At 43.6% G+C, this 27,980-nt stretch overlaps 1 protein-coding gene across 1 annotated transcript in view; it reads right to left on the reverse strand.

Annotated features, from left to right (window-relative positions):
• The window catches only part of LOC112103416 (protein Niban), a 115,188-nt gene extending 87,948 nt beyond the window's left edge, over positions 1-27,240 (reverse strand). The window contains exon 1 of the mRNA XM_024195149.3: positions 27,013-27,240. Coding sequence (XP_024050917.2) covers positions 27,013-27,067 — 55 coding nt within the window. The 5' untranslated portion in view covers positions 27,068-27,240. The remainder of the gene's footprint in view (positions 1-27,012) is intronic.
• Positions 27,241-27,980: the final 740 nt, after the last annotated feature.

Raw genomic sequence — 27,980 nt, forward strand, 5'->3', positions numbered from 1 at the left:
CAACCCAGAATTCCAATGGGCGGAGGAGACTGCGGGAACTATGGGATAGCTATGGGATAGCTACCCACAGTGCAATGCTCCAGAAATCGACGCTAGCCCCGGTACATGGACGCACACCACCGAATTAATGTGCTTAGTGTGGCCGCATACATTCGACTTTATACAATCTGTTTCCAAAATTCGAATTATATAAATTCAGATTAATCCCATCGTGTAGACATACACTTAGTCTCCGTCTGATAGTCTGTTAGCTTGCATACTTTTGGTTAGCATATTATTCTGTCCAGACGAATTTTATCACAAAAAGATGCCTAAACTAAACTATTGAATTCTATAGCCCTACAGTCATAAATGAGAGCTCAAGACACGTTTTATGGGTCCATCATGACTTGGGTTCCTTCACATACATGGCAAATAGGATACAATGTCCAGATTGCATATGATTGTGGTTGCAATAAAGTATAACATGACACAACATTATGGAGCTTGTTTCTGCATCATTCAGGTCAACTGGGGTTTTGAAGGGGAGCAGGATCAACAATACTTAGATCACTTATGAGAATAAAGCAAAACTAGCCACACAGTGTAGAAAAGAACTACAGACTATGATCAATATACCATTTTTATCAGCTGTAGTCACTTGACTATAAGGGCTGGTCTACACTGCCGCGCTAGTTCGGCGGCTGGGGATCGAAGTTCCGAGTTCGATTTATCGCGTCTGGTCTGGACGCGATAAATCGAACCAGGAAGTGATCCCCGTCGACTACAGTACTCCAGCTCAACGAGAGGAGTACCGCGGAGTCAACGGGGAGCCTGCCTGCCGCGTGTGGACCGCGTCTGAACCGCGGTAAGGTCGAAGTAAGGTATGTCGAATTCAGCTACGTTATTCACGTAGCTGAATTTGCGTACCTTACTTCGACTTGGGGGGTAAGTGTAGACCAAGCCTAAGAGTCAATAAAGTTTTAAATATTTAGTACACATTTTCTGACCTTCCAGAGATGCAACAGTAGATAGATATATCTGGAATTATAAAGAAAACGAAAAATGGCACAGAACTGATAAAAAAATATTTTCAGTTACCATAATTGTATTGTTTTAAACTTACATCAGAGCAGAGTTATTTCAACAGGAAGCCTGTCAGCCAACAGCTGGAAAAGTCATAGGCTTATTCTGGTACGGGATTTATTAATTTTTACAGATGTCTCAGTTCCTATCTTTCAAAAGAAGTTAAAACGCTGACTACAGATGGGCCCCACATCTCAAAATCTGGATTTCAGCTCCTCACAAGATTGGGGGAGGAGGATAGATCTATGGTATCAGATTACTTTAAATACAGGAGTCATTTGCAAAATTTGGACCTGGGTATTTTGTAGAGTGTCCCCAAATTCAGCATTTAATTTACATTTGGTTCAGTCTGTTATAAAACAAAGGACTCTTTCCAAAATTTAGATTCCAAGCATGACAACAGTCAGGGGTGGTTGGATTCAGAATTTTTTTTAGGCCATCTCTTACATGAATGATAATGATGTAGGATCCTAGTGCAGAACCCCTACGGTGTGTCTGGGATGAGCACTTTGGTCATTGGAGGCTAAAGTCACCAATTCCTTAGCAGCGCATGGCCCTAAGCACATCCTCTAAAAAAAGAGGTGTTTGCTTTCAGTTTAAATTAATGAAACTAACACCTGCTAAAGCCAACTGGTACAAGAAAAGCACACATTTTATTTCAGTTGACCACATTTCCTGCTGCCTAAATATTTACGGCACGCTAAGGAAAAACTGTGTAGCAAGATTAATAACTAACAAACCACAAGCTCTTGCTCAAGTTACCATGTAGTAGTATTTTATACCAGTACTGACTCATTGTTATTACATGTTTGTTTATGCTGGGAACACCTCGGTATCCAAGTGCGGTCTCACTTATAGGGCTCCCCAATCTGGTATACGCTAAGTAACTTCATGCTTTTCCATATACAAGGGAAATCAGTGACAAATTCAGACCAGTTCGAGCGTATTCTTTGCCCACGCTCTCTGGACCCATCCTTTCTTCCACCAAATTCTAAACCTGCCTCTCATGTGGTTACTTTAAGTCACCTTCCTTAGCTGTGAAGCCTCAGACAGACAGCCACCATTACAGTCAGATCAGACTTGCATAGCTCAGTCATAACTGACAAGAGATTACTACAAACCAATCAAGCCAACTGACTGAACCCGCGCTTCTAAAGACAAAGCATTCTATCCTCCAACATGAGGAACGAGACCCCTACAGCACCCAAAATGTTTGACTACCAGTCACAGTGTAATAAAGATGGGGTTCCACATGGTAGAGAACCTACATTTTTGTCCATTTTGTGGGCTCTTGTGCAGGTAACTGCCTCTCATGGCTTCACTGATGAGAGAATAAATCCTATTGGGTCAGATTTTCAAGAGCTCAGCTCCCATTTAGGCACAAAATTAAGTGGCCAGATTTTTAAAAATACAATGAGTGTCAAGTTCTTCTGAAACTCTGGCCCTAATTGTGGGTGTTAATGACTTGAAAATCTGACCCAAAGCATCTACAACTTCGAACAAATCTCTCCTGTACACATAATGACTATATGCTGTCTTTGACTCACACACACAGAAATCCCAAGCACACCATAGGAGTACTGCACTAGGATCCCAGGTGGCATAAACAGGTCAGGGCGAAAGGACTAATGTAGCTGCCTTTCATCAATCAACTAAGGACAGAGATTCCATAATAAGGAAGAGGACTTCTAACAGCTGATCCTTGTTTGATGGAGAGAATCACTGCAGATAACCTATTACTATTGTGATGTGATTCTTTTTTAAGTAATTTATATAGCCTTATGCCCAATGCCCCTGTATGCTCTGCAGCAACCTAGGGCTAAATTCTGTGCAAGACACGTTGATTTCCATGGCACTCTTGTGTGGCAGATCACTGATTCTGTGGCACATCATTTAAAACTAGCCTGATGCAGAACCGTCCATGTGCTTTTATCCAAACAGTGGTACCGTGAAAGACAAGGACAAGGGAAGGGAATTAAGCCAGGTATTGAGAGAGATGAATTGCAGAAGAACATGCCTTTGTATTCCTTCTGCAACTTATGAGAAATCTAGGAGACTACTGTGCAGATGAACATTCCATGCTCATCCTTCCAGCAGCATGGCAACTGACTATCATGAAAACAGGCACGGATACTATAACCATCCCTTAACAGAAGATTCCATATAATTAAAAGACCTATCTCAAAAGTCTTTTCACTATGGAAATACAAATAATAAAATAATCACCACCACCAAGATATGTGTGCAAAAGGTAGTGGACTGGTGAATATATCAAAGTAAAAGTGTATGCACTTAGGCTGAATGTACAGCAAAAGGAACTCAGCTGCCTGAGATTACATTGTATTTTCATGTCTACCATGCCTGGGTTTTTATAATTATTTTGAAGGTCATTTATTTTTAACCATTAATATGATATTAAAGAAGTACCTGATTTCTTAAAAATAAGAACCATTCAATGTAGATCAGTTTAATAGGCCAAGATTTTCAAAAGTGGCTTATGATTGTAGGTTTCAGTTTCAAATCCCAACACGGATTGAGATCCATGGGAACACTATCAAGGTGACTGCAGGGGTGGTCCCCAAGCTCCCCTACCTGGTCTTAATTGGCAGGAACTTTCCCGGGTTTAAAAGCCTAATCCCTCCCATCAAGCTAGGGAAGGGCAGTAAACCCCGGGCAGAAATCGAAGCGCCCATGGATGGCCCTTCCCCAATTTTTGTTGGGTTTTCTCCAGAGTTATTTTCACCCCCGCGAAGTCCCAGAAATTTAGACAGGAAAGCAGGGCAGATAAAAGATTAGGAACCAGAATTTTGGCAGCAAACCAGAGAGCTGCCCTGGTTGGGAGGCGGCCCCATCAGGGAAACCACAAGGTAGCACGCAGCAGTGGAGACCAAGAGACAGCCCCCAGCATGAGCGGAAGCACCCCAAGGGACAGAGGGGAGACTGATTGAATAGAATCAGGCCAGATTGGTCCCACACATGAGTGTCTTGGGCAGGACCAAGCCTATGACCCACTGTATGCAAACGTGAGGGAGGAGGTAGTAGAGGTAAATGGCGTGCAAGTAGAAGGGAAAACCAAAGGCCCGGGGCCATACTATATAATCAAACATGATCTGTTGTACCAGGTAGTGCCTGTGACGTTGCACTCCATATGTTTATGGAAATATGCTTATGAGTGTAAATATAATGTAACTGGAATATGCTTTATGCAAAAGGTCCCTTGTAAGGTATCATTACAAAGCTTATAATCTACTGAGTGTGTTCATCCTATTTGTATGAATGTATCATTCTTGTACCTGAAGCTAGAAATATGAAGTATTACTCTGAAGCCCTATTGTAACTATGCAAAGTGTGGGCCATTAATAATGGCTTGGAATCTTGATGGCTCCCATCAACTAGGACAATTGGTTGTAAATGGCTCTGTTTACTTGTAAGTCTTCCTGTATATGTGTGTGCTGGCAAGTGGGCAATGAAGTCTTACAGTGACATCTGAACATGTCACATGATACTGGAATCCATCTTAAACTTGGTGCTTTTCCATTTAGAAGGAAGAGTAGGAACCCAGAGAGAGACAAAGGATTCCCGCCTTCTGAAAAAGATATAAAAGGGGGCAGAACAGAACGAAGAGGGTTGTCAGTCATGAGAAATCCCCTACTTACCACTTGAGCTGGAATTAAGAAGAACTGTACCAGAGGAAAGGATTGGGCCCAGACTAAGAAGGAATCTAGTCTGTGAAAGAAGCTTATTGGAACATCTCTGAGGGTGAGATTTACCTGTCTTCAGTTTCTTAAATGTACTAGGCTTAGACTTGCGTGTGTTTTATTTTGCTTGGTAACTTACTTTGTTCTGTCTTATTACTTAAAACCACTTAAATCCTACTTTTTATATTTAATAAAATCACTTTTGTTTATTAATTATCCCAGAGTAAATGATTACTACCTGGGGGAGCAAACAGCTGTGCATATCTCTCTATCAGTGCTATAGAGGGTGAACAATTTATGAGTTTACCCCAGTGGTTCTAAAACTTTTGTATTGGTGACCCCTTTCACATAGAAAGCCTCTGAGTGTGACCCCCCCTTATAAATTAAAAACACATTTGTATATATTTAACACCATTATAAATGCTGGAGGTGAAGCGGAGTTTGGGCTAGAGGCTGACATTTCACGACCCACCATATAATAACCTTGCGACCTCCTGAGGAGTCCCAACCCCCAGTTTGAGAACCCCTGGTTTACCCTGTATAAGCTTTATACAGAGTAAAACTGATTTACTTGGTGTTTGGATCCCACTGGGAGCTGGGTGTCTGGGTGCTGGAAATAGGTGACTTGCTGAGCAGTTTTTGGTTAAAGTCTGCAGCTTTGGGGGCGTGGACAGACCTGGGTCTGTGTTGCAGCAGACTAGCATGTCTGGCTCAACAAGGCAGGGTTCTGGAGTCCCAAGCTGGCAGTGGAAAACAGCTGGCAATTCCAGCATATCAGGTGATAGCCTCAAGGGGGTCTCTGTGACCGAACCCATTACAGTGCCAATACGGGGAGGAAGTAGTAGAACACTTCTTGGTGCCACGTACGCACACAAGGGCCATATTAGATCTGGCTCACAGTCATCTGTTTGGGGGACATTTAGGAGCAGATAAGACCCTGGATAGAGTCCTAACGATGTTCTACTGGCCGGGGGTACAGGCGGAAGTCCAGCGCTATTGCACCTCCTCCCCAGAGTGCCAGCTACATAGCCCCAGCCTCAGTTAAGGGCCTCATTGGTACCCTTGCCTGTAATTGAAGTCCCTTTTGAAAGGATAGCCATGGATCTAGTGGGCCCACTAGAAAGATCGGCCCGGGGCCACCAAAGCATACTCGTCATCCTGGACTACGCTACATGGTACCCCGAAGCCATTCCTCTAAGAAACCCCATGTCCAAGGCAATCTCAAAAGAACAGGTCCAGGTTTTTGCTAGGGTAGGCATCCATAAGGAGATCCTGACAGACCAAGGGATTCCCTTCATGTCGAGAGTAACGAAAAACTTATGTATCCTGCTCCACATCCAAGCCTTGCAGACCTCAGTCTATCATCCCCAAACAGATGGTCTAGTCGAGCGATTTAACCGCACTCTCAAGAGCATGATACGAAAGGTGGTGGCCCAAGATGGAAAAGACTGGGATACCCTCCTACCGTACCTGATGTTTGCGATATGAGAGGTTCCCCAGGCATCTATTGGATTCTCCCCCTTCGAGCTACTGTACAGACACCACCCACATGGCATATTAGACATCATAAACGAGAAATGGGAGAAACAACCCAACCCAGGGAAGAATCTCATCGCACATGTGGCCCAGATGAGAGAACGAATGGCCCAAGTGACCACCATAGTACAAAAGCATTTGGAGAAAGCACAAGAGGCCCAGCGAACCTACTACAACCGTCAGGCAAAAACACTGAAATTTCAACCAGGAGAATGGGTGCTGGTACTGGTAACAGCAACAGAAAGCAAGCTCTTGGCCAGCTGGCGTGGACCCTATGAGATCGTTGAAGCTATTGGGGAGGTGAATTATAAGGTGAAGGAGCCAGGCCACCAAAGGCCAGAGCAGATCTACCACATCAACTTACTGAAACCCTGGCTTGATCGGGAGATGTGCCTGGACATCCTGCCGGCTCCATCCCAGGCAGATGGCCCACAAGGACAGGTAAGGATATCCCCCGAATTAGCCCCAGAACAACGAACAGAGATGATCCAGTGGAAGCAAGACATGTTCTCCACAGAACCAGGCCATACGACATTGATCCAACACCACATCATCACCTGACCCGGAGCAAGGATGACGATAAAACCATATTGCATACCAGAGGCAAAAGGAGAAGAAATTATGGCAGAGGTATTGAAGATGCTGGAACTCTGGGTGATTGAGGAATCCCACAGCCAGTGGTCCAGCCCTATTGTCTTGGTCCCCAAACTTGACGCCACCCTGAGGTTTTGTAATGACTTCTGGAAATTAAACGAGGTATCCCAATTCAATGCCTACCCAATACCACATATCAATGAGCTGGTGGATCAGTTAGGCAAGGCCCAATACTTGACCACCTTGGACTTGACAAAAGGCTACTGGCAGATCCCCCTGGCTGAGGATGCCAAGGAAAAAACTGCTTTCTCTACACCTTACGGCCTCTTCCAATATACCGTCCTCCCTTTCGGGCTCCAATGGGGCTACCGCGACTTTCCAACAGTTGATGGACAGATTACTTCGACCCCATGCCAAGTATGCTGCCACCTATTTAGACGATGTAGTAATCCATAGCCCTGACTGGGAGACGCACCTTGGGAAAATGGAAGTGGTACTAGATGCTCTTAGACAGGCCAGCCTCACCGCTAACCCATCCAAATGTGCAATAGGGCTAGCCGAAGCCAGATACCTCGGCTATGTAGTCGGAAAGGGCCTAGTGAAACCCCAATGGAACAAAGAGGAGGCAATACAGGAATGACCCCAACCAATCCGCAAGAAACAAGTCAGAGCGTTCTTAGGGATAGTGGTGTACTATCTCCGGTTCAGTCTTCCCTTTGCCCCGAGGGCAGTGCCTCTGACCAACCTGATAAGAACTCAGGGCCCAGAGATAGTTAAGTGGACCGAGGCGGCAGAAGAAGCTTTCACAGACATGAGGATGGCCCTTTGCAGTCATCCAGTGCTCATAACCCCAGATTTCAAGAAGGAATTCATTCTACAAACAGACGCCTCGGAGGTAGATCTTGGGGCTCTCCTTTCACAGATGGTGGGGGATGAGGAGCACCTGATCCTTTACCGGAAGCTCCTGCCCAGGGAGCAATGGTACGCCGTAGTAGAAAAGGAATGCCTAGCGATTAAATGGGACATGGAGATTCTACAGTTCTACCTACTTGGGTGGCAGTTCACTCTTGTGACGGACCACGCCCCACTCCAATGGATGCACACAAACAAGGAGAGGAATGCACGAGTGACTCACTAGATGGTTCCTATCTCTACAGCCTTTCCACTTCTGGATACAGCATAGAGCCGGAAGCCAACAAGGCAACGCAGATGGCCTGTCACGACAACACTGTCTCTCATCCCAAGTAGCCCAACCCCATGGTGTTGGGGGGGGGAGGGGCAGGAAGGGGGCAGGGAATGATATGTGATACAGCAGGGCCAGGGAGCAGTGGGAGAGGGGAGATATATAAGCCCTAGGCTAATTAAGGCATGGTTCCCTGTAGACTAGGGAAGGTTCTACAGGTTAATTGGAGCACCTGTAGTCAATTAAGGCCCTGTCAGGAACGTAATAAAAAAACCCTGCTTCATGCAGACAGGGTGGTGTGAGGAAGGAGAGAGGACTGGATTTTGGAGGTGTGTTGCTGAGAATTGAAAGACCAGAGAACCGGAGTAAGGGAGACCCTGCCCCAGTGTCAAGGACCAAGGGTAACCCTACCCAAGGGGGAAGAGGGTAAGAAACTCGCAGGGGTTGATAGGGCTGGTGCTTAGTGAGGAGCAAACCCAGACTCCTTCCCTGCTTCCCTCCTCTACCACCTTCACAGGCCACTAGCGGGGCCCTTGGCACCCCAAGAGCAGGGACAAGGGGTGGCGTCCTAGCCCCCCCGCCAAGAAAAGCGTGGGACCTACCATACCAACATTGGCCATTCTGCCACAAATGTTAAAGAACTGGACTAGATTCATCCCTGTTCTAACTCCATTTATGACAACTGAGTTGCACTAGGGGTGAATTTGGCCTAATATTTTTTACCTAATTCTCTTGTGCTTTCAGGATTTAGCAAGGGAAAAACATCTTTAACAAAGTTACAGCCATATTTTTACCCAAACCAAGTCTGGTCTAGTGGTCTGAACACCATTCTAAAAGCCCCAAACTTTTGAGTTTTAATTCTAACACCCTCAATCACCCTAGGCAAGTCACTTGACTATCCCACACCTTCATTTTCCTGTCTATGAAGCAGAAATTACAGCACTCACTCACCTTCATCACAAGGGTATTTCATGCTTACCTAGTGACTTTGTAAAATGCTGTCAAGGTTGCTCTGTGTTAGCAGTTTCTCTGTCTTTAGTGCAAATGCACATCTAGGCAGTTATTTGAAAATACCTAAGAGCTAAATTTTGCCCTTTTTACACTCTGTGCAACCCCATTAACAGCAACAGGACTGAACACAGTGTAAGGAATTTGCACCTGTGTAGCAACACCTCTAATGTAGATGGTCTGCACTGGAGTAAAATGGAGCTTGCACTGGGTTGACTTACACCAGTAACTTACTGGAACTGGGCTCCAATAATGTATCCGATAATCTAGGCAACTCTAATATATTTTCAAATACTTTGCAAACAAAGGAATGTGTTAAAGCACATGGTGTCCTCCCCATATATTTCCATATGAGAGTTGTGACTAATAATCCTTCTCCATTATTAAAGAAAGATGAAAATAATTGCCACTGAATACTTATCAGTGGGATGTAAGCATGCTAGATCACTTCAGAGCATCAAGAGAGGAAGTGCTTAATGGTATGATTTCCCATTAACACATGATTTGTTTATGCAATTTGAGATGCTGTAAACCAGATTAAAAATCATATTCTTCTAGTAAATCAGCTTCGATGGAGGCCTGGATGATTCAAGGACCAAGAATAGAGTATAAACACCTTTAATCTTTAGCTAATATGTTCAAATCAAGCCCATTTCAGTAAGGACTGAAAGTTATTACCATCTTGTGGCTTCTCAGTGGCCTACTGGTGGTCTTGTTTTAGACCATGGTGCATAAAGGCCTGCATCACAAAACTGGCACAAAATCTGCCTTCTTGTAGGTTACAACACAAGGTGAAGGTTACAATCAAAACAGCACTCACAAAACAAAAGAGTTCCCAATCTGACCTATACATTCCACCCCACCCCACCCCACCCTCTCTCTCTCTCTCTCTCACACACACACACACACACACACACCCCTAACATCAGCATGTCCTGCCCTCCCAACACTACATTTGAAGTCCTCGCTCCAAAGGATGGAGATACTAGAGCTTATATTCAGAACTGGTGTAATAATTAGGCATAATGTATTTTTTCCTAACCTAGCTCTCAAATTGCTAGGCCATTTTAGCTCATGCTTTCCCAAAAAAATCAGTTTGAGGCAGCCACCTGACAGAGAAAATTTCAGCCTAAATGGTTAGAGTTTGGTAAAGTTATCAGCAACCAAAACCAGGGTCTTACAGTGGAAAATGTCTGGCAACCTACATTATACATAGTGCTTCCTAATACACTGGATCAGTGAATTCCTTTATTATGAAAAATACTTATGATAATACTTCATTGAATATGCTTAAAAGGACTGTGGTGTATTTTGTAAAAGTAATGATGTCTTAGGAATATGAAACTTCAGTACAGAGCTTTGCTATTACATTTTTTTCCTTGAAGTGGAATGAAGCTACCTTTTCCTTTAGTGTGAATGGTCAGCTTTACAGAATAGTGAAGTGAGAATAATCAAAGTTTCGCTATGAGTTAAAAGAAAAGCAAAAAAAAGGGAAAAAAATCTTATTTCCATATATATACTTAGACCCTGATCCAGCAAGGAGCTCTGTGTGGGCATCACCTGCAGAGCTTCTTGCAGAATTAGGTCTTCAGTCATCATCAGTGTAACTATGAAACACATTCTAGAATCACAAATAGCAACTGTGGTTTCATACATAGGAAGAGAGAGATCACTTGCGAAACAAATTTTAGAGTTTTACAAAGATAACCAATGAGATGGGTTTAAGAAGTGCTACTTTAAGGAACACAGATGAACTAGCTGTATTCTGAGCCAGAATTCTTGTTAGAGCTATCCTTTCTACCTTTTAAAGGATGGTATGCCTGCATGCAATTGAAGAGAATGCTGAATGACTCTTTGATGGGGATTACATTTCTTGTAATATTGCTAATGCATATAAGGCCAAATCCTCGGCTGGATTTTGCTAGTGTTTAGGTCTCAAAAGTAGCAGAGATTCTGTGTTGGTGCTGCTCAGCCAAACAAGCTATTTGAGATGCTCTGCAAGGGAACCTTACAATCTCATATGCACCGAGGGCTTGCCTACACTTACCTGGGGATCGACACACAGCGATTGATGCATCAGTGGTCAATTTAGTGGACTCGCTACATCTACTGCAGATCGCTCTCCCATTGACCTGTTGACATAGCGTAGTGTGGACCCCACGGTAAGTAGATCTAAGTACGTCGACTTCAGCTACATTATTCACGTAGCTGAAGTTGTGTAACTTAGATCGATCTCCCCCTGTAGTGTAGGCAAGGCCTGAAAGAGCCAGCCTTTGAGTTCCAAAAAGCTTGTGGGCTCCCTTGATTTGCGGAACCTAAATGTGTAAAAGGAAAATCTCCGATTATTTAGTATTATACAAGCAAGTTTCTAGACCTTTTGCAAAGACTGGGCATGAAAGTATAAATCAATCATTAGGGATTAAAAGAACAGCTGGATTAAACTCTACCACATATTACAAGATATTAACTCTTTCTAGGTTGTTACTGAGCTGAGCATACACTACACTATAGACAGGCATAATGGTTTGGTGGCTCAAGCACTGCCCTGGGAGTCAGAAGATGTGGGTACTATTCCTGGTTCTGGTACTAGGTCATCTTAGTCAAGTTACTTTACCTCTGTTTCATTCTTTATATGTCTTGTCTACTTAAGACTGTAAGCTCATTAAATCATGGACTGTCTCACTCTGTACAGTGCTTAATATAAAGCTCTAGTCTTTGTAGGGGCTTTTAGGTGCTACCATAGAAATAGATGTGATGCTGGCAGACCAAGCGCCAGCTCACATCAAGGCCACTAGTCCTCACTGACCACGGAGAACTGCGTAGCTGGGACGTAACATTTAAGCATTTGCTGGGTTACCATAAAAGTATTTGGTCTGAAATTGTAAACCCAGTCAAAGAGAAGTATTAGCAAGTGTAAAAAACTAGTTTACACAGAGGTGTCCTCTCCTCTCCAGCAAAAAAAAAGGCCCACAGACACCAGACAAGCTAGTTAGGAACATCAGTGGACAAAAGACTTTGTGGATTATTTTCACCACATCCATGAAGAGGATACATGCACAAGTACTCATCCCATCTGCTTGAACTCTGGGGGAAGGGAATAAAAATCCTTGTCAAGAAGAAATTATCTCTATGCTGCTTGAATGGTGAGGGGCAAAGATTCACAAGCATAAGCAAGGGATCCCCAGCTGCTTAGCTTGGGTTAGCCCTAGAGGACGGATAGAGCTTGTATATTACAGAAGCTTCAGTTGTCTTTTGGAACCTAAGACTGTACATTTGTGTGTGTTTGTTTACCTGCTTTAACCTTCTAAATAATTCTTATTTCTTAGTTATTAAATCTTTAGTTAATTATTATAAGGTTGGCTATTCTAGTGCTTGAGAAGTTCACACTCGATACTGGTTGGTAAAGTCTAAATATAGAACTCACAACTAGTTTGGGATTTGTGCCCTGCTTCTTAACAGTCTGCCCTGAGGTTGGTACTCATGCTCATGAGCCATTCCAGACAGCTTGACATTAGATATCAAACCCAGTTTTGAATTCCCTTTCTAAAAGAGCTCTTGTTGCAGTGAAAGAGGATCAAGTTAGAAATCTGAATTTGCCTTAGAAGCACTGTATAGTTGATTTAGAATATAAGCCAGAGTACCTGAAATTTATTACTCTGACATGTCAGGTTTATGCAAAATGAGTTTGTGGTGTCAGCCCAATTTCAAATGGATAAGAGTTCACGCTGTAAACATCATTACCACCTCAGCTGGCATTGGTCACACTCTTCTTAGTTTTCTTATCAGAGAGGCCAAAGATGGAATGAACAGAGACTGAACTGTTTGTCTTTTACAGGTGATCTGTCCAGGTCCAGCCTGAGGCCACACTGGAAGGGGAGGGGAAAGGAAGGGAAACCACTGTCCCTGCCAGTGCTGTAGAGAGCACTTATATTTGCAAGGCTGTCAGTTAACCAATGATTTCACTTACAGTACAAATCTTAAAAAGAAAAAACTCACAGGGCCAGATCATGGCCTGCCCTTGCACGTATGTGCAAAGTGGGGAGGATGCAAAGAGCGTTCCGCTAACGTGGCTGACCCCTGTGTGAGGGCATAACTGCAAACCCCCAAACACACAGGCATTTGCTTCTCCAAAGGGATGATGAGGAGTCAGGGCTTTGACCTTGCTCTAGGCAGCAAAATGGGCCAGCCACAGAGTAGAGTGCATACTGCCCATGCACCTGCGTAAAGGGTTGGCCCAGTTCCTGTGCTGCCTGAGGGCTTGCTCTTGCCCCTATTAAAGTCAGCAACAACTCCCCATTGCCTATTGTGGGTGCAGAGATAGGCTTCAAAAAGATCCAGTAGTCACCGCCTGGAGCTCAGGTGCTTTACACCTTCCCTCTACTTAGGCCTGTTCATTAATGACTCAATCTGGTCCATAGTTTATTGAGAAGGAAGTAGTAGCTACGTGAAAAACACTTGAATTATTTGGCATTGAACTGGGATTTTCTTAAGGCACAAAACACACTTGGTGCTTTATTGTGCACACACCACAGAAGGCGCCTATGGGACTTTTGTATCCATAGTGTAACCTTCAGGAATGTCAGATCTTTCAATTCAAGGCATCAATCTCTTTTTTTTATTATCTAATCAAGAGATACCAGAAGGATTCAGACTTTTTAACTTCCTATATTCCCTCTTAGGTGCCAGCTGTCCCTCAAGTAATTCTTTTCCCAGTACCAAAAAATATAAACTGAATTATGCCCTTAAAAGCACTGCTAATGCCCAATACTATGCAGGTTTGAAGATTTTTGTTGTTGGCGATGGCTGAAGATCAATCCTTAAGGCCTAGGATACAGCTGAGGCCTTGTCACAAAATGAGATTGAGGTCTTAAGAATCTTTTAGGATTTAACCATGTAATCAATCCTACTGAGATCTTGGGAATCCTTGTGTAAAGTTAAGCATGTGCTGTTTGCAGAATCAAGGCCTGGGGTTTTTTATGTATAGTGGTGGTCAAAAAACAGGATACAGTTTTCACAAAAATGTTGACTAACTCCTCAGTTTTTATTTCTTCCATAATATATACCATTCTCTTCCTCTGCCCAGTGATAAAGACTGTTTCTCTGGTAACCGGTGCTAAGGTTATGGATGTGGCTGAGTTCCACTCACTCAAGACTGATTCCAGAGCCTCTTATGACCCTGGAAGAGACACTGGGAAAGTCAGGTACAAGAATATTACAGAATCCACTTTTAGGGCCTTCCCTCAATTGTTCATGTTTTCAGATGAATGATTTTTTTTAAATGAAAGTTTACAATCTTGCTCTATAGCCAGGAAAGTCTTCCCAATAGTAACCAATGCTTAACTCAGCCTTACATAAAGCAGTCTCTAGCCAAATAGCAGCAACAAAGGTATGAATCATTTAATTACCCTCCTCCCAAACTTACCTTGCTTTAACTCAAGTGAGGTGGTGTTTAAGGAAAACTGCACCCATTTTGCTCCAAGCAACAATCTGAAAATGTAAGTGGCCAGAAACATTTCTCACCATGACTATACTGAAGCATGGTTTAAATTTAATTGTAACTGACACTTCTGAACTGAAGACAGCCATCTTGTTAATAAAGTCATTTGAAGCCAAAGGGGTTGCACCAGTATAGCTGTGACCTCAATTTGATCCCATGTCTTGGTTACCCATAACATCAGCTAATATACAGGGTTGAATTCTCCTCCAGTATAGATCCTTTGAAGTCAGTGGGGTTCTATCAGTGTATCCAAGAGAAGAACTTTGTCCATATGGTTTATATATTGTAATATAGCATTAGCATAATCATGCAGTTACGCATCAATCTTTGGCTCATTTACATCTACCTCATTTGGTGAGCTGCTAAAGCATTGTGTACCATTATGCTATTTATACAGATTGTAAACTCTTGTGGGCAGGAACCCTGTCTTCACAGAAGCCTGCAAAACACCAGTACACCCATTCTCTTATAATACTACTACTATGTTTAAATACTGTAACCTCCATGTATTATGTAAGCCTTATGTACTTTGTAAAATATCAGTTAGAAATACTCTTAAAGAAAGTTAGAAACTGGATTACAGATTCTTCCACTGAGCTCCCATGCCACAAATTTTACAAAGAAAAGTCGCAAGATGGCCACTAGTTTGCAGGATATCTGCCTACAGCGGAAGTTTCAGAAAATGCAGCACGTAAGGATATATCCCTTTAAGCCATGCATAAGGCACAGGCTTGTCCCCAGCCCACAAAGAGCCCACTGCCACACCCGAAGTCTCTTTCGAGGCATAACTGTATTTTCTAAACATAGGCAAATCACAAACACAGTTCCTCAGCCCACCCTGAGCTACAGGTCCTACAGTATTTTCCCCCTTGTCTCTCCCAGTCCTTCCTGCTTCAGAGCCCACTGCAGGATTCTTCCATGCCCTTTTAACAAAGCACTTTCTTCCAAGAGGCCCTTTTCCCACTACCTCCCCTCCCGGAGGTAGGGGGAGGCTGGCAGCCACTCCCAAGCAACCCATTCCCACTCTTAGCCCACCAACCTTATTGACAGCCTGGCTCTTTATAGCCCCAGATGCTAGCCCACCATCTAACTGGCCAAACTGGGAGCACCTGTTCTAGCACAGGGGTGATGGACCTGCTTCATTTAAAGGGGCCAGCCACCCTGTGACACCACCATACATCTGTATACAAGAACCCCAGGACTGCTGGCAAAGTCAATCAGCATACAGAACTTCTTACTGAGTGTGAAGCCTACTGGTGGAGCCTAGCCTGTAAGGCGGTATTGGATGTGTTCCTGTGCCTGGATTTACTTCCTAGCAAATAGCATGCAGCAGAACATAGCAGCGAAGGTTAAACTCAAAAACAAAATTAATCTGGAAATTTTAAGACCTTTGAGTGCAGAGCTATAGTCACTCAGTGCAACTCCCACGCAGCAACTGCAGTTCTGGGTCCATTGTCTTTGTTTATATTTTCTCCTTCCTCATCCATTGCCTAGGAGGCAATGCTCAAGTGTTTTCTAAGGTAGGATGCTCCTGCCTATCCAATATTCCTTTAAATTTTCCTTTTTGTTTTCCAAACTCAACCTCTGTAGCAACTTCCAAATTAGCACCTCTTCTCTTCCCAGAGAAGAATGGGCATTTTACTGTTCTTTGTTTAATTTTTGCATAAACATGAGAAGATGTGGATTGCTTTGGTGTAACAAAGCCTACACTTTGCCACTGGACACTGATACGTTTGCAGGGCCCAGTGCCCAAACCCAAGTGCATCTTCCTAATACCTTCCTGAAAGAAAGAGAGCTACAGATGAAAAGTGCTATATAAGAAATATACATAGACAGCTCCACATATATGTCACATTTTATACTATATCCTCAGTTACAATCCAGCTCACTTGCAAAAATTCAAGACAACTGATTCCCTAAACACTGCAATGCATAATTTGTACAGATTAAGAGAAAAAAATCTCATCAGAATTTGCCAGTCTTTTGCAAAATTCTGTTCTACTTGCAGACATACAGCAAGTTAGAAACTGAAAGTATGTATTACAGTTTAACAGAAAGTCAAATGTACAGTCTGAGAGCTACCCTGTAATCCCCTCCCCCAAAAAAGGCCCAATTTTTCATAATCTATTCCAATTTATTCTTCCATTCTCCAGTGTCCCTGTTAATGATTAAATTCAAACTGGCTCCCTCACTTGTTACAGCTGAATTCCACAGCTGCCTGTGTTCACCCTGCAAAAGCAGCCTTTCTTCAAGTTGCAAGGACCAACTTCTCTCCTCGATACCTAGGGGATTTGAGAGTATAACTTCAAAAAATAAGTTTCAGAGTGGTAGCCATGTTAGTCTGTATCAGCAAAAACAACAAGGACTCTTTGTGGCACCTTAGAGACTAACAAATTTATTTGGGCATAAGCTTTCGTGGGCTAAAACCCACTTCATCAGATGCAGGGAGTGAAAAATACAGTAAGCAGAATATATATTACAGAACATGCAAAGATGGGAGTTGCCTTACCAAGTGGGAGGTCAGTGCTAACAAGCCAATTCAATTAAGGTGGAAGTGGCCTATTCTCAACAGTTGACAAGAAGGGGTGAATACCAAGGGACGGAAAATTACTTTTGTAGTGCTAACGAGGCCAATGCAATCAAGGTGGCCCATTTCCAACAGTTGACAAGAAAGTGTGAGTATCAGTAGAGGGAAAATTACTTTTTGTAGTGACCCTACACTCGGGTCCAATATAAGCCCAAATAAATTTGTTAGTCGCTAAGGTGCCACAAAGGCTCCTCGTTGTTGTTTTGGTTTTTTTCCTTCAATAAATAACTGACTGATTTCCCTATTTCTTCCTTGTGAGTAAAGAGGAAAATAGGCCCCATCTAGTCTCTAAAACCCTCACACACAGAACATAGTTCTATTTGGAAGTTGAGGGTGTCCAACAACCTCAGAAGTTCATCGTGTTTAATTAATCATTAAATGATTAATTTCATCCTCAATTGTAAATTACACTTTTATTAGTTACATACTAACCTTATAGACAAAAACAATTACTAGGAGCCCATTACAAACAGAAATAACTAATAGTCTTCACAGGTGAAAGAAAATTAGCATTATAGGGAAGATTTGGTAGTGAAGAGTCAAAAATTTGGTATTCTGTATGGTTCATTACTTCATGCTAGATTCTCTACTCAGTTAAAACTGTGCACCTCCACCTCATTCTATGGACAGAATTTTCAGAAGGGCTTAGCACTAGAGCTGTTTAAAAAATATATTTTTTAAAAACACATACAAAAAAGTGTTTTGCAAAAAGTTTAATAAAAATGACCATCTGTCATTTTTTCCCAGCTTTGCTGGTACCAACAATTGGTGGTAAAATTTAAGAAGAGCTCAGCTCACATTTAGAGTCAGCTCTGGGTGCTGAACTACTTTGAAAGTCTAACCCCAATTATGGGTGCTGGGTACTTGAAGTCTGCTCTTAAACCCTTTCAAAAATCTGGCCCTATAAAGCGCATATGGATTACTGAGCAGAATTCGGCCCATTAACTCTAAATTGGGAAATTGGTAAGATCTGCCAGGTAATCTTGTGCATCCTCCAGCTATGTAGAATTGTTTCCTAGACATTACACAAGTATTTTTTCCTTGTTAATATTAAATGTCTCAAACAATAAGGCTTCTGCTACTTTCCTTTGAAATCTATGGCATGGTCTATTAGACCTTGCTATCAAGAAATTTTTCCTTAATTTCACCACATTACTTCTAGTTATACTCCCTAGTACCACCCTAAATAATGCCTTTCCCTGTTGGGTGTTGCACCCTCTATTAGACAAATTATGTTACACACACCCGGCCACCACTACAAATTTAGTTCAAGCTTAGTCAAGTTAGATTTATAAAATGTTATATTTTTTCCACATAAATCAATCTCTCCAGCCTCCTACTTATCATTGTCACTCTTTTCTAAACTACCTCCAGCTTGTTAACAACAATCTGCAATTCCTTCTTTTAGGGCCTGATCGAAGATCCATTTAAGTCAATAGAAAAATTTTCTTTAACTTCGGCAGGTTTTAGGTCAAGCCATTAGTATTTACATTTCTTATATATTTGTCATTCTGACATCCTGGGGAACTTAAAGCTTTATTGAATTAAAAAAAAATCAACTCTTTTAAACCTATAGTAAATTAAATACCCCCTTCCTGTGTGGAAGTAACAAGAAAACCCTACCAATTCCCAAGACTGCAAGCCATGGTAGTGCCCAAACTCTGCAGAGCAGTGTGAGGTATGGGGGAGCTGGATTTCAAGGAAACCTGTAGGTCTCCAATGTACTACGAGGTAAGGGAAAGTCAGGACCCCAGTGAGCTACTAACAAAGAAAGGCCCAAAAATACAGAGTTTAAGAAACAACAAAATGGACAAAGCCTTTAAACTGAGGTTGCAACTACATATGTTCAACAAAAAATCTTACAGTATTAAAGCCCTAAACCCTTAAAAATATCGAAGTGAACAGGTAAGGGAAGAGAGATAAATACCTAATTCCACTCTCAGTTCATATAATCTCTTAAGTGTACATGTATACAGGAAGTGGTGTTGGCAGCTCAGCGGTGATGCACTCTTCCTTCTGAGTCAGTACTGATCTAATACGTCAATAGGCACTGTGCTGCTGGAGGTGCCATCTTTTAGATGGTTGTGTTCATTAAGGATCCTATGCCACTTTTTATAAGATTAACATTGGTGTTAACCTTGATGTCTTGTCCAAATTCCAAATAGGGCAATTACACATGCATACATACATTCCACCTGCAGTCATAATTGGCTGTGATACACAGCCCTAACCCGCTATCAAGTGTTGCTGTGTGCTATTAAACAGCTGCTGCTTTTCAGCACAGAGATTACTACTTTTCAGTGAGGAAAATATTCCTTTGGAGAGAGATTTTCAAAATCACCTAAGGGATTTGGATGCCTGCACCAGGGACTAACCCACTCTGGTTTCAGGTCATCCACTGCCACTCAGGTGATTCTGGGGCTCCCAGCAGTTAGGTTGCTGAGACAACTTATCTGGCTAAATCACAACAATCCAGAGTTAATCCAAAGGAAATCTAAATAACAGAATAAATAAAATAAATCTTCTACACTAGACAACTGCCCCTCTTCTTTTTAGGGTCTGCCTCTTCTTCAACACTCCTTAGCACATCTCTTAGGCTCAGCTTTCAGTCCCCCTGGACTGGAATCAGTCTCTTTTCCCCCATTGTTGATGGGAATAAATGTACCCCCTCAGAACATGGCAACATAAGGGAACTCACCCTTTACTGTGGGTTCCCATCTCTGTGTCCCTAGACAACTGGGATATCCACCCCGTACTGCAAGCTGCCCTGTCTTTTCTTCCCTGGCCTTTTTCCTATATGCTCAGCCTGGCCTTCTCACTGACCCTTTCCTGCCTATCCTCCTGCTCTTTAACAGAGCATCCCCTTCCAGGTCCACTCTCTCTGGGTTCTCCCTCACCGAACTCAAGCTGACCTTTTCATCTCCCTGCAGGCCTAGCTCTGACTCACATGCTCCCATCATATTCATCCTGGACTCATTCCCTTTCCCTGGGGTGTCGGACTACAGTTGGGCAAGTGTAGCTGAGCCCCAACCCTTTAAGAGAGCCAGTTCCCCTGTAAGAATACCCTATTCTCATCAATTTCTAATGGAAACTGAACATCCGGATCTCTGAAGTGGCATTGAAAACTCTACCCTATACACTTCTGTTACTTAACCCTCACAAAATCCTAGTGAGTGAAGTAATTACTGCATGAAGCAAAATACTGAGATCCTCACATGAAAGGCCCTATACATATATTTTTTCCATATGCATCTTGTTAGACATTTGTGACCTTCTCTCCCTGACCCAGACCTCAGCATGGTGATCCAGGCCCTCATGGCTGTATGAGTAACCTTTATGCTATACCTAGTGAGGATCATGTGCTGAGCCATTACACACATTGAATCTATTTCCCCATGTTAAGTATCTTCACACCTTCTTGTCAAGCTGTCTCTAATGGGCTACCTTGATTATCACTACAAAAGTTTTTTCTCTTAATTAATTAGCCTCTTAGAGTTGGTAGGGCAACTCCCATCTTTTCATGTTCTCTGTATGTGTGTATATATATATGTTCCATTCTATGCATCCGATTAAGTGGGCTGTAGCCCATGAAAGCTTATGCTCAAATAAATTTGTTAGTCTCTAAGGTGCCACAAGTACTCCTGTTCTTTTTGCGGATACAGACTAACATGGCTGCTACTCTGAAACCTACAAGTAGAATGTGGACACTTGCCTATTAAGAGTTGCTAGCCACCGGGAATATATTGTATTAGCATTTCAACAACTACACTGGCTTCCCATTTGCATTCAGGTACAGCTTTAGGTGTTGACTCAGATGTATAAATCCCTCAGTGGTTTGGGACCTGGATATCTAATGGCTAGCCCCTGCCCCAGCTGCCACAATAGTTGAGTAAGTTGGGGTACTTGAGTTTACAGTCTCCAGATTTGATAATCCTGGGGCTGATAGCAGGGTGTTCTCAAAGGGTTGGACCCTTGTCTCTGGAATTCACTTCTCCAACTGGTTCATCAAGGCCTGAATTTGTTGACCTTTAGGTCCCAGTACAAGGCCTAACTCTTTTTCTAAGGGTATGACTACACTGCAATAAAACATCCATGGCTGGCCCATATCAGCTGACTCAGGCTCATGCAGCTCAAGCTTCAGGGCTACAAAATTGCAGTGTAGGCATTTGAGTTTGGGCTGGAGCCTGGCATTATCATTCCCTTCTCAATTATCATTCCCATCTTATCTCTTGATTTCCTTCCATGCTATCCCATGTATCTGAAACCCCTTCTTGAGCTGGTTCCACCCTCTCTCCTCAAAGGATATGTCTACAGTAAAGACCTTACAGCAGCAAAGCTGTACCGATGCAACTGCTCTGCTATACGATCTCCCGCGTAGCCACTCTATGCAGACAGGAGAGAGCTCTCCTGATGACATAATTAAAGCACCTCCAATGAGCAGCAGTAGTGATGTCAGCGGGAGAGCGTCTCCCGACGACATAGCACTGTCATACCAGCGCTTCTGTCCGTGTAACTTACGTCAGTCGGGGGTGTTTTTTTCACGCCTCTGAGCGACATAAGTTTTACCGACAAAAGTGATAGCGTAGACATAGCCAAATTCTCCTCAAAATATTCTTCTTCCTGGAAGTCGCTATACTCTAGTACTCCCCTCAAATACACAAGGAACAAACAAAGCCCGGAACCGTGGAATCTATCAGAGTGTCTATCTGTAAGCAAAGTAACCACGTGATGTTACTTCGTATCTTATTCATCCTTACCCTTACCACATATCACATCAAGTAAAAATGTGAGACGGGGGTTATCTTATTACCATGTTTGAACACGGAGCAGTGTAGATAAGCCATTAGAGTCAGATCCCAAAGTCTTTACTTAGGGGCTCCTCTAAATGGAGACACTCAGAAAAATTAATCCAAATTAACTAAAGATGTGAATTTAAAGTGGATTAGTTAAACTGCATTAAACCCCTCTGTGGACTCTCTCATTCAGAATTAAAGTGGCCTTAATTCACTGTGAATTAAGTACACTAAATTAAGGCCACTTTAATTCTGAATGAGAGTGTCCACAGAAGGGTATAATGCAGTTTTACTAATCCACTTCAAATTTACACTTTCAGTTAATTTGGATTAAGTTTCCTGACTGTCCATGTAGACAAATCTTTACTTTAGTCAGACTGCCACTGACTTTAAAAGGGATGGAATAAAAATGGAGTAAGAACCTCAGGATTTTGTCTTTAGGTTGTAAACTCCTCAGAGCTGAGACTTCATCTTTTATCTGTCGAGCACCATGCACATTTGCCCATTATGGGCCAAATTCACTATTGGTGCAGAGGTCTGGCAAAGCCTCGTGCACTGCTGAAACCTCACATAGGAGTTGTATGGGTGACAGATGAGCGAAGCTGCTACATCAGGGTACCGATGAACCACCTCAAAATACTAAATTGATCTCTGCACAGAAATTTATGGGGCTGGTATGGAAGGTCAGGAGCTGCAGATACTAATTAGGCCTGCAAGCTGGAATAGTAGCCTAGCGCCCTGACACCGATTTGGGCGGTTGTGGAAATGACATTCATAATTATTGAACATGGTGCACTCCATCTACACAGAGCACCAGACACTGGGGCTTTATGCCAGTGGAGTGTTTCCCCCTTTCTAAGTTATTCCCATGCAGTCTAGGATATGTAGCTGAATGCATTTTCTAAATAAAATAAGACATATGAAGTACTATTGTTAAGCCTGATCCTGCAAGACGACTCATGTGAATAGTTCCACTGAAGTCACATGAATAAGTGTTTGGGTTTATTGTTATTTAGAAATTCACATGCTACTGGCATATAGTTTTACTGACAAAAAAAAGAAACAACAACCACAAAAGGGAAAAAACAGCTGACTCTTCTCATTTTGCTGTTATTTCTAAAGCCCTCCATTAGCCTTGTTGTGAAAAACATTCAACTGACTTTCTAAAATTAAGCAAGATTGTTTTAATTGCTTGCCTTTCTAATATGAACACTGATTTATCCTCCTCCCTTTTCGAAAGAGAAGCATTGTCACATCCTCCCTGGTTTCTAGAAGAACTTGTCCCATGACCTCTACCAAAAGATAGCCATTGATAAACAAGGTCTGAATCTTGCAAACCCCCACCAAAGCCAACTGGAATATTGTTTGGGGTGCACTTGTTGGACTGGGTCCTAAATAGGTATCAAGAATTAAAGACACTCTTCCATCTTCCTCCCCTCTCCCACTAAAAGTAGTACTGTAGGCTGCTTTCTTCCCAAAATTAAAACAAATAAAAAATAAAAATCAACCATTATTCATAGCAGGAGTTTGAAGCAGGGACTGTTTAGTTACACAAAGACCCTTTCCAATAAATCACTGTACGCAGACTGAAAATGGATTATGGCCCGACGCATTCTAAATAAATATTTACTTCTTAACTGTCTGGCAATGGCTCTCTCCATTCCCCTCACAGACAAGAGTGCCAAGAGCAGAAACTTGCAAAAGTTTTTGCTTTCATGCATCTAAAGGGCTCGTATAAAACAGTCTTCTTAGTATCTGCAGTAACTAGGTATTGGTCCTTTAAGAGACTCTCAACTCTCATCATCAGGTCTCAATGACCAAGAAGCTGAGATACTGGCTTGAAGTTGAAAATTATACTGGGACAAATCTTACCCTCTTGTCCTCCCCCACTGTATGAATGGCAGGAAGGGGAGCCAGGGAGGAGGAGCCCATTGAAATGTTTCTCGTGGTTCTGTCCTGTGCTGAGTCTATCCTCCACAGTCTGGAGGAAACTACCAGAACTGCAGAGGCAGCTGATCTCCCCCTCTTGCACATTAGGAAGCACACAGATCTCCCATGTAGGCGCCACAATTTGGCCCATCAGTCTTCATCTGATAGTGATTTATTCATTTTAAATCTTTCTAATTTGAGCAGACTCATGAGAGACACAGTTCATTATTCATTTTCCATGAGGTTCCTAAAGGAGTTGCAGTTCTACATTCTTACTCCAGCACAGATCACACCACAAACTAAATAATGCAGTGAACGTCAACTAAAATAGCAAACATCACTGAGCAGTCAGACTGCATTTTGTGCCAAAAGGGTTTTAACTCAGTTGGACCTGAACCAGTAGGACTCATACTGGCCTCAATAGAAGTTTTGTCTCAGTACTGACTATATGACCCCCCCCCCCCACACACACCTTTTTATAAACATTTTGTTTAGCAAAAACAGATTTTCAGACATAAAATTGGTCACATAAACATCAGCTGTTACTACAGTGATGGGGGCATATATATATCTAGACAGATAGTAACAAAATGTTTGATACCTTTTTATCTATTTCCCTTTACAAGCAAATATATATATATTCTGGAAAATTAAGCTGTCATTTTCTTTATCACTTTAACAATAAGCATATAAACACAAGTTTTGTAGCAGGTGTGACAATCCAGGTCCAGACACCCCAAGTGGAGAACAAGAGGGGTTGAACCCCAAGAATAAGCAACTGAATCAACTGATTGTATACAACGTTATTGTGTATAAATATACATCAAGTAAGGTCTTTTAATAAAAGCTTGTAATGTTCTGTACTTGATGGTCATTGGGAAAGATGTTTACAGATTATGGCTATGAATTTATGCTTGCATAAATGGCCAGGTCTACACTGCCACTTACTTAGGTATAACTGACATTGCTCAGGGGTGTGAATAAGCCACCCCTCTCAGCAACATAAGTTACACCAACCTAAAAGCAAGTGTCAATAGCTATTGCCTCTCACAGAGTGAATTTATTATGCCCACTGGAGAGCTCTCTCCTGTCAATATAGAGCACCCATGTAGTGCTTCTCTAGTGTAGACTAGCCCTTTGCATAGAACACTAATGGCAACTAGGGTGCAACTGCCACATCACTTCAGTGTGGGGAAGTAATCAGGCAGGGAGGGACATCTCACAGGCTAGTTGCTTCCCTGACACTAATTCCAACAACCTACTATGGAACAACACAGGGGAAGACAATAGTGGACTATTAAAGTTAATTGAAAGACATTGAAATTGAAAAGAAAATCCCAGTCTTGGATAACTAAGGAAGGAGGGAGTTTCCCCGGCTCTGTATAAAAACGAATTCCATAGTCTGAAAGGCGAAAGGGGAATTTAGATAATATAGAAATGTAAAGCCTGAGATTGCATCTTTATGTTTATTTTCTGTGTAACTTGTCTGTGTTTGCTTTTCCTTACTGTTTCACCTTTGATTCTATGATTTCTCTATTAAACAAACTTTTATTTTACCCCAAACTGACCTCTGTTGTGCAAACTGTGGGGAGTGTGTTTGCCAAAGTGAACTGATAGGTGGGGAGAGGTTTCATTCCTTGAGGGGTGATGAGCCGAAGTGGAAAAGTCTGAATACCTGGTCATTAAGAACTCAGGGAAACAGATTGGGGGGAACTCCAGACCAGAACAGGGGTTGTTGAAGTCATGTGGAAGGCAGAGTTTATGCTTTATGCTTGTAGACTGGCTACTGGTGTCAGAGCTCTGAGCCACATAGGCATAGTATTAAGGCACCCAACATTACAAGGCAGGTGGTGACAGAACCCCTTAGTGGTCTGGGTAACTCAAGTCCTTTCTGGATTATCTATCTAATCCAAAACCCAGAGGAAACTTTATTAGCTTCAAAGGATTTTGCAAAATCGGGCTCTTAGGGCCAGCATACAAAGCTGATAGTGCCATTTAGAGGACCACAGAGTTGAGGTCTTGACATCAGGTGGACACTCTTTCCAGTTTCAGGGCATTTTGGCCCTCTCTGATTTCATGTGTTTATTTTTAGGCAAAGCATGGCCAATCATTAAGAGCAAAAAAGCATTATTATTGGCATGTGAAAAATCATTTGCTTTGAATCATGTTGGCCCTCTCTGAAGTGATCTGCCCCGTTCCTCAATTCAGCACATGGTTAAATGCTTTGCTGAAGTCCCACAACTTTAATGGGCCCCAGACAGCATGGAAGGCATTTTCAACAATGGCAAGATGGTATAGTTCACATACTTTCAATGTATGATTGATAATTATCCAGTCTCAACTGCCTGGTTTTATTTGGTTACCCCTAAAACTGAAAAGCCTCCATCTGGAGAGGGCGATGCAAGCAGATGTATTTACTTTCCAAAAACAAAAATATTTGCCTCCGCCGGTACGTTTCCTGCCCTCCTCCGCTCCCCCTTGCCGAGTTTGCCTAATTTGTACACTAACTTCAGGCTGGGACTCTAGTTTACTGGGAGTCCCTCTGTAAAAGGGCACTAGCACCCAAACCCACCCATTCAGTCCCCTGTCCCAGTGCCAGGCAGAAAGGTCTGGGGCACTCTGTCATGCAGTGAACCTGCCATTCTAGCTGTGCTGCTTTCTGCACGTCTGGTCCTGGAGGCTCCTGAGAACAGGCTTTGCCTGATCCGTTGGCCGGCAGATACAGCAGGGTCGGTGCTCATTACAATGAGTTACCCAGAAGTATCAATTGCTCCTGCCTACCTCTCAGATCTCTCCAGTGCCCACTGTCCTGTCTGCCCGCTGCTTTCCCTTTCTGCAAACACCGAACACTGCTAGACTTTTAAGCAGCATCGTTTCTCCCCAAAACAGCCAACTTCTCCCCCTCCCCTTCTCCTCCCTCCCCGGATTAAAATTCAGATGCAAACGTGGTGGTGTGGCCGCTGCCTGTCTCCTGTCACTGGGTCTCAGGGTGCATCCAGACTGGGAGGCAGCCAGCCGCCAAATACTTTGCAACTTCAGAACCGCCCCACGAATCGCCGCGTCCCCCCGCCTAACTTGTACCGACTGTCTGCGGGCCGGCAGGCAGCAGCGCCGTACGGTACCTCGGATGTAGCTGCATTTGCTCTCGTCCAGCAGGCTGGAGGCAGAGCCGCCCATGGCGCGGGCAGGGGCTACAGCGCCGGACACGAGCTGCGGGAGGGCGGCAGCGGCTCCGAGCGCTCCCGGGGCCGGTCTGCAGGAGAGGCGGCTGGCGTGGGGGAGCTACGCGCCTCTTCGCAAGAGCCGCTCAGCCGGGGCTGGCCGCTTCGGATCGGGGGGTGTTTTTTCTCTCTCTCTCCTCTTCAGTCGGAGCGCAAACTTCCTCCGAAAGGCACCGCCTTCTCGTGCGCCTCCTCCGCTCCCCGGGCGGGGGAGCTCTGCTCGCCCCTGGGCTGGCTCCCCCCTGTCGTCACTCACCTCTGTTCCCGCAGCTGGCTCCTCCCGCCCTTCTCCCTCCCCAACTTCTCCCCCCCCCCCCCCCCCCCCCCCCCACTTCCCTCCATTTCTTGCTGCCCCTTCAGGCTTCACGGTTCCTGCTCCCCCGCCCCTCCTGCGGCTTCCCCCGCCGTGGGGCTGTCACAGTTCAGCGCCACTGTCCCCCTCAGGGAGCTCGGGGGTCCCCCTCTCCGGGCCCAGCCCGTGAGAGAGCCTCGGAGGCGGAGCCCGCCAAGGGAAAAAGTGCCGCCCTCCGCCAGGTAGCGGGGTGTTAGCCCGTTTGACGCCGCACAGCGCAGCCACAAGCAGCTGTGTCGTCCCCCCTCCTGCCAATCCGCCACCCCCTGTCACACGCTGCCTGGGTCAGAACAAGGGGAAACCCGCTTGCACCAGGTGAAACTTCTCCTGCGTGGTGACTGAGGCTCCTTCAGACACTATATGTTTCCACACAGGAGGTATCAGAGGAAAAGCCTCCCCCCCCCCCCACACACACGTTCCAAGGAATTGGGGGGGGGGGGCGGGAACACACCCTATTTCAAGGGCAGATGTTTTTTTCCCAGAGGTGTGCTGGGATGCTATGGGATCCATGTGCCTA

This window comes from Terrapene carolina, unplaced genomic scaffold (genome assembly GCF_002925995.2).
Source record: "Terrapene carolina triunguis isolate 2854851 unplaced genomic scaffold, T_m_triunguis-2.0 Scaffold211, whole genome shotgun sequence".
Classification (NCBI taxonomy): Eukaryota; Metazoa; Chordata; order Testudines; family Emydidae; genus Terrapene; species Terrapene triunguis.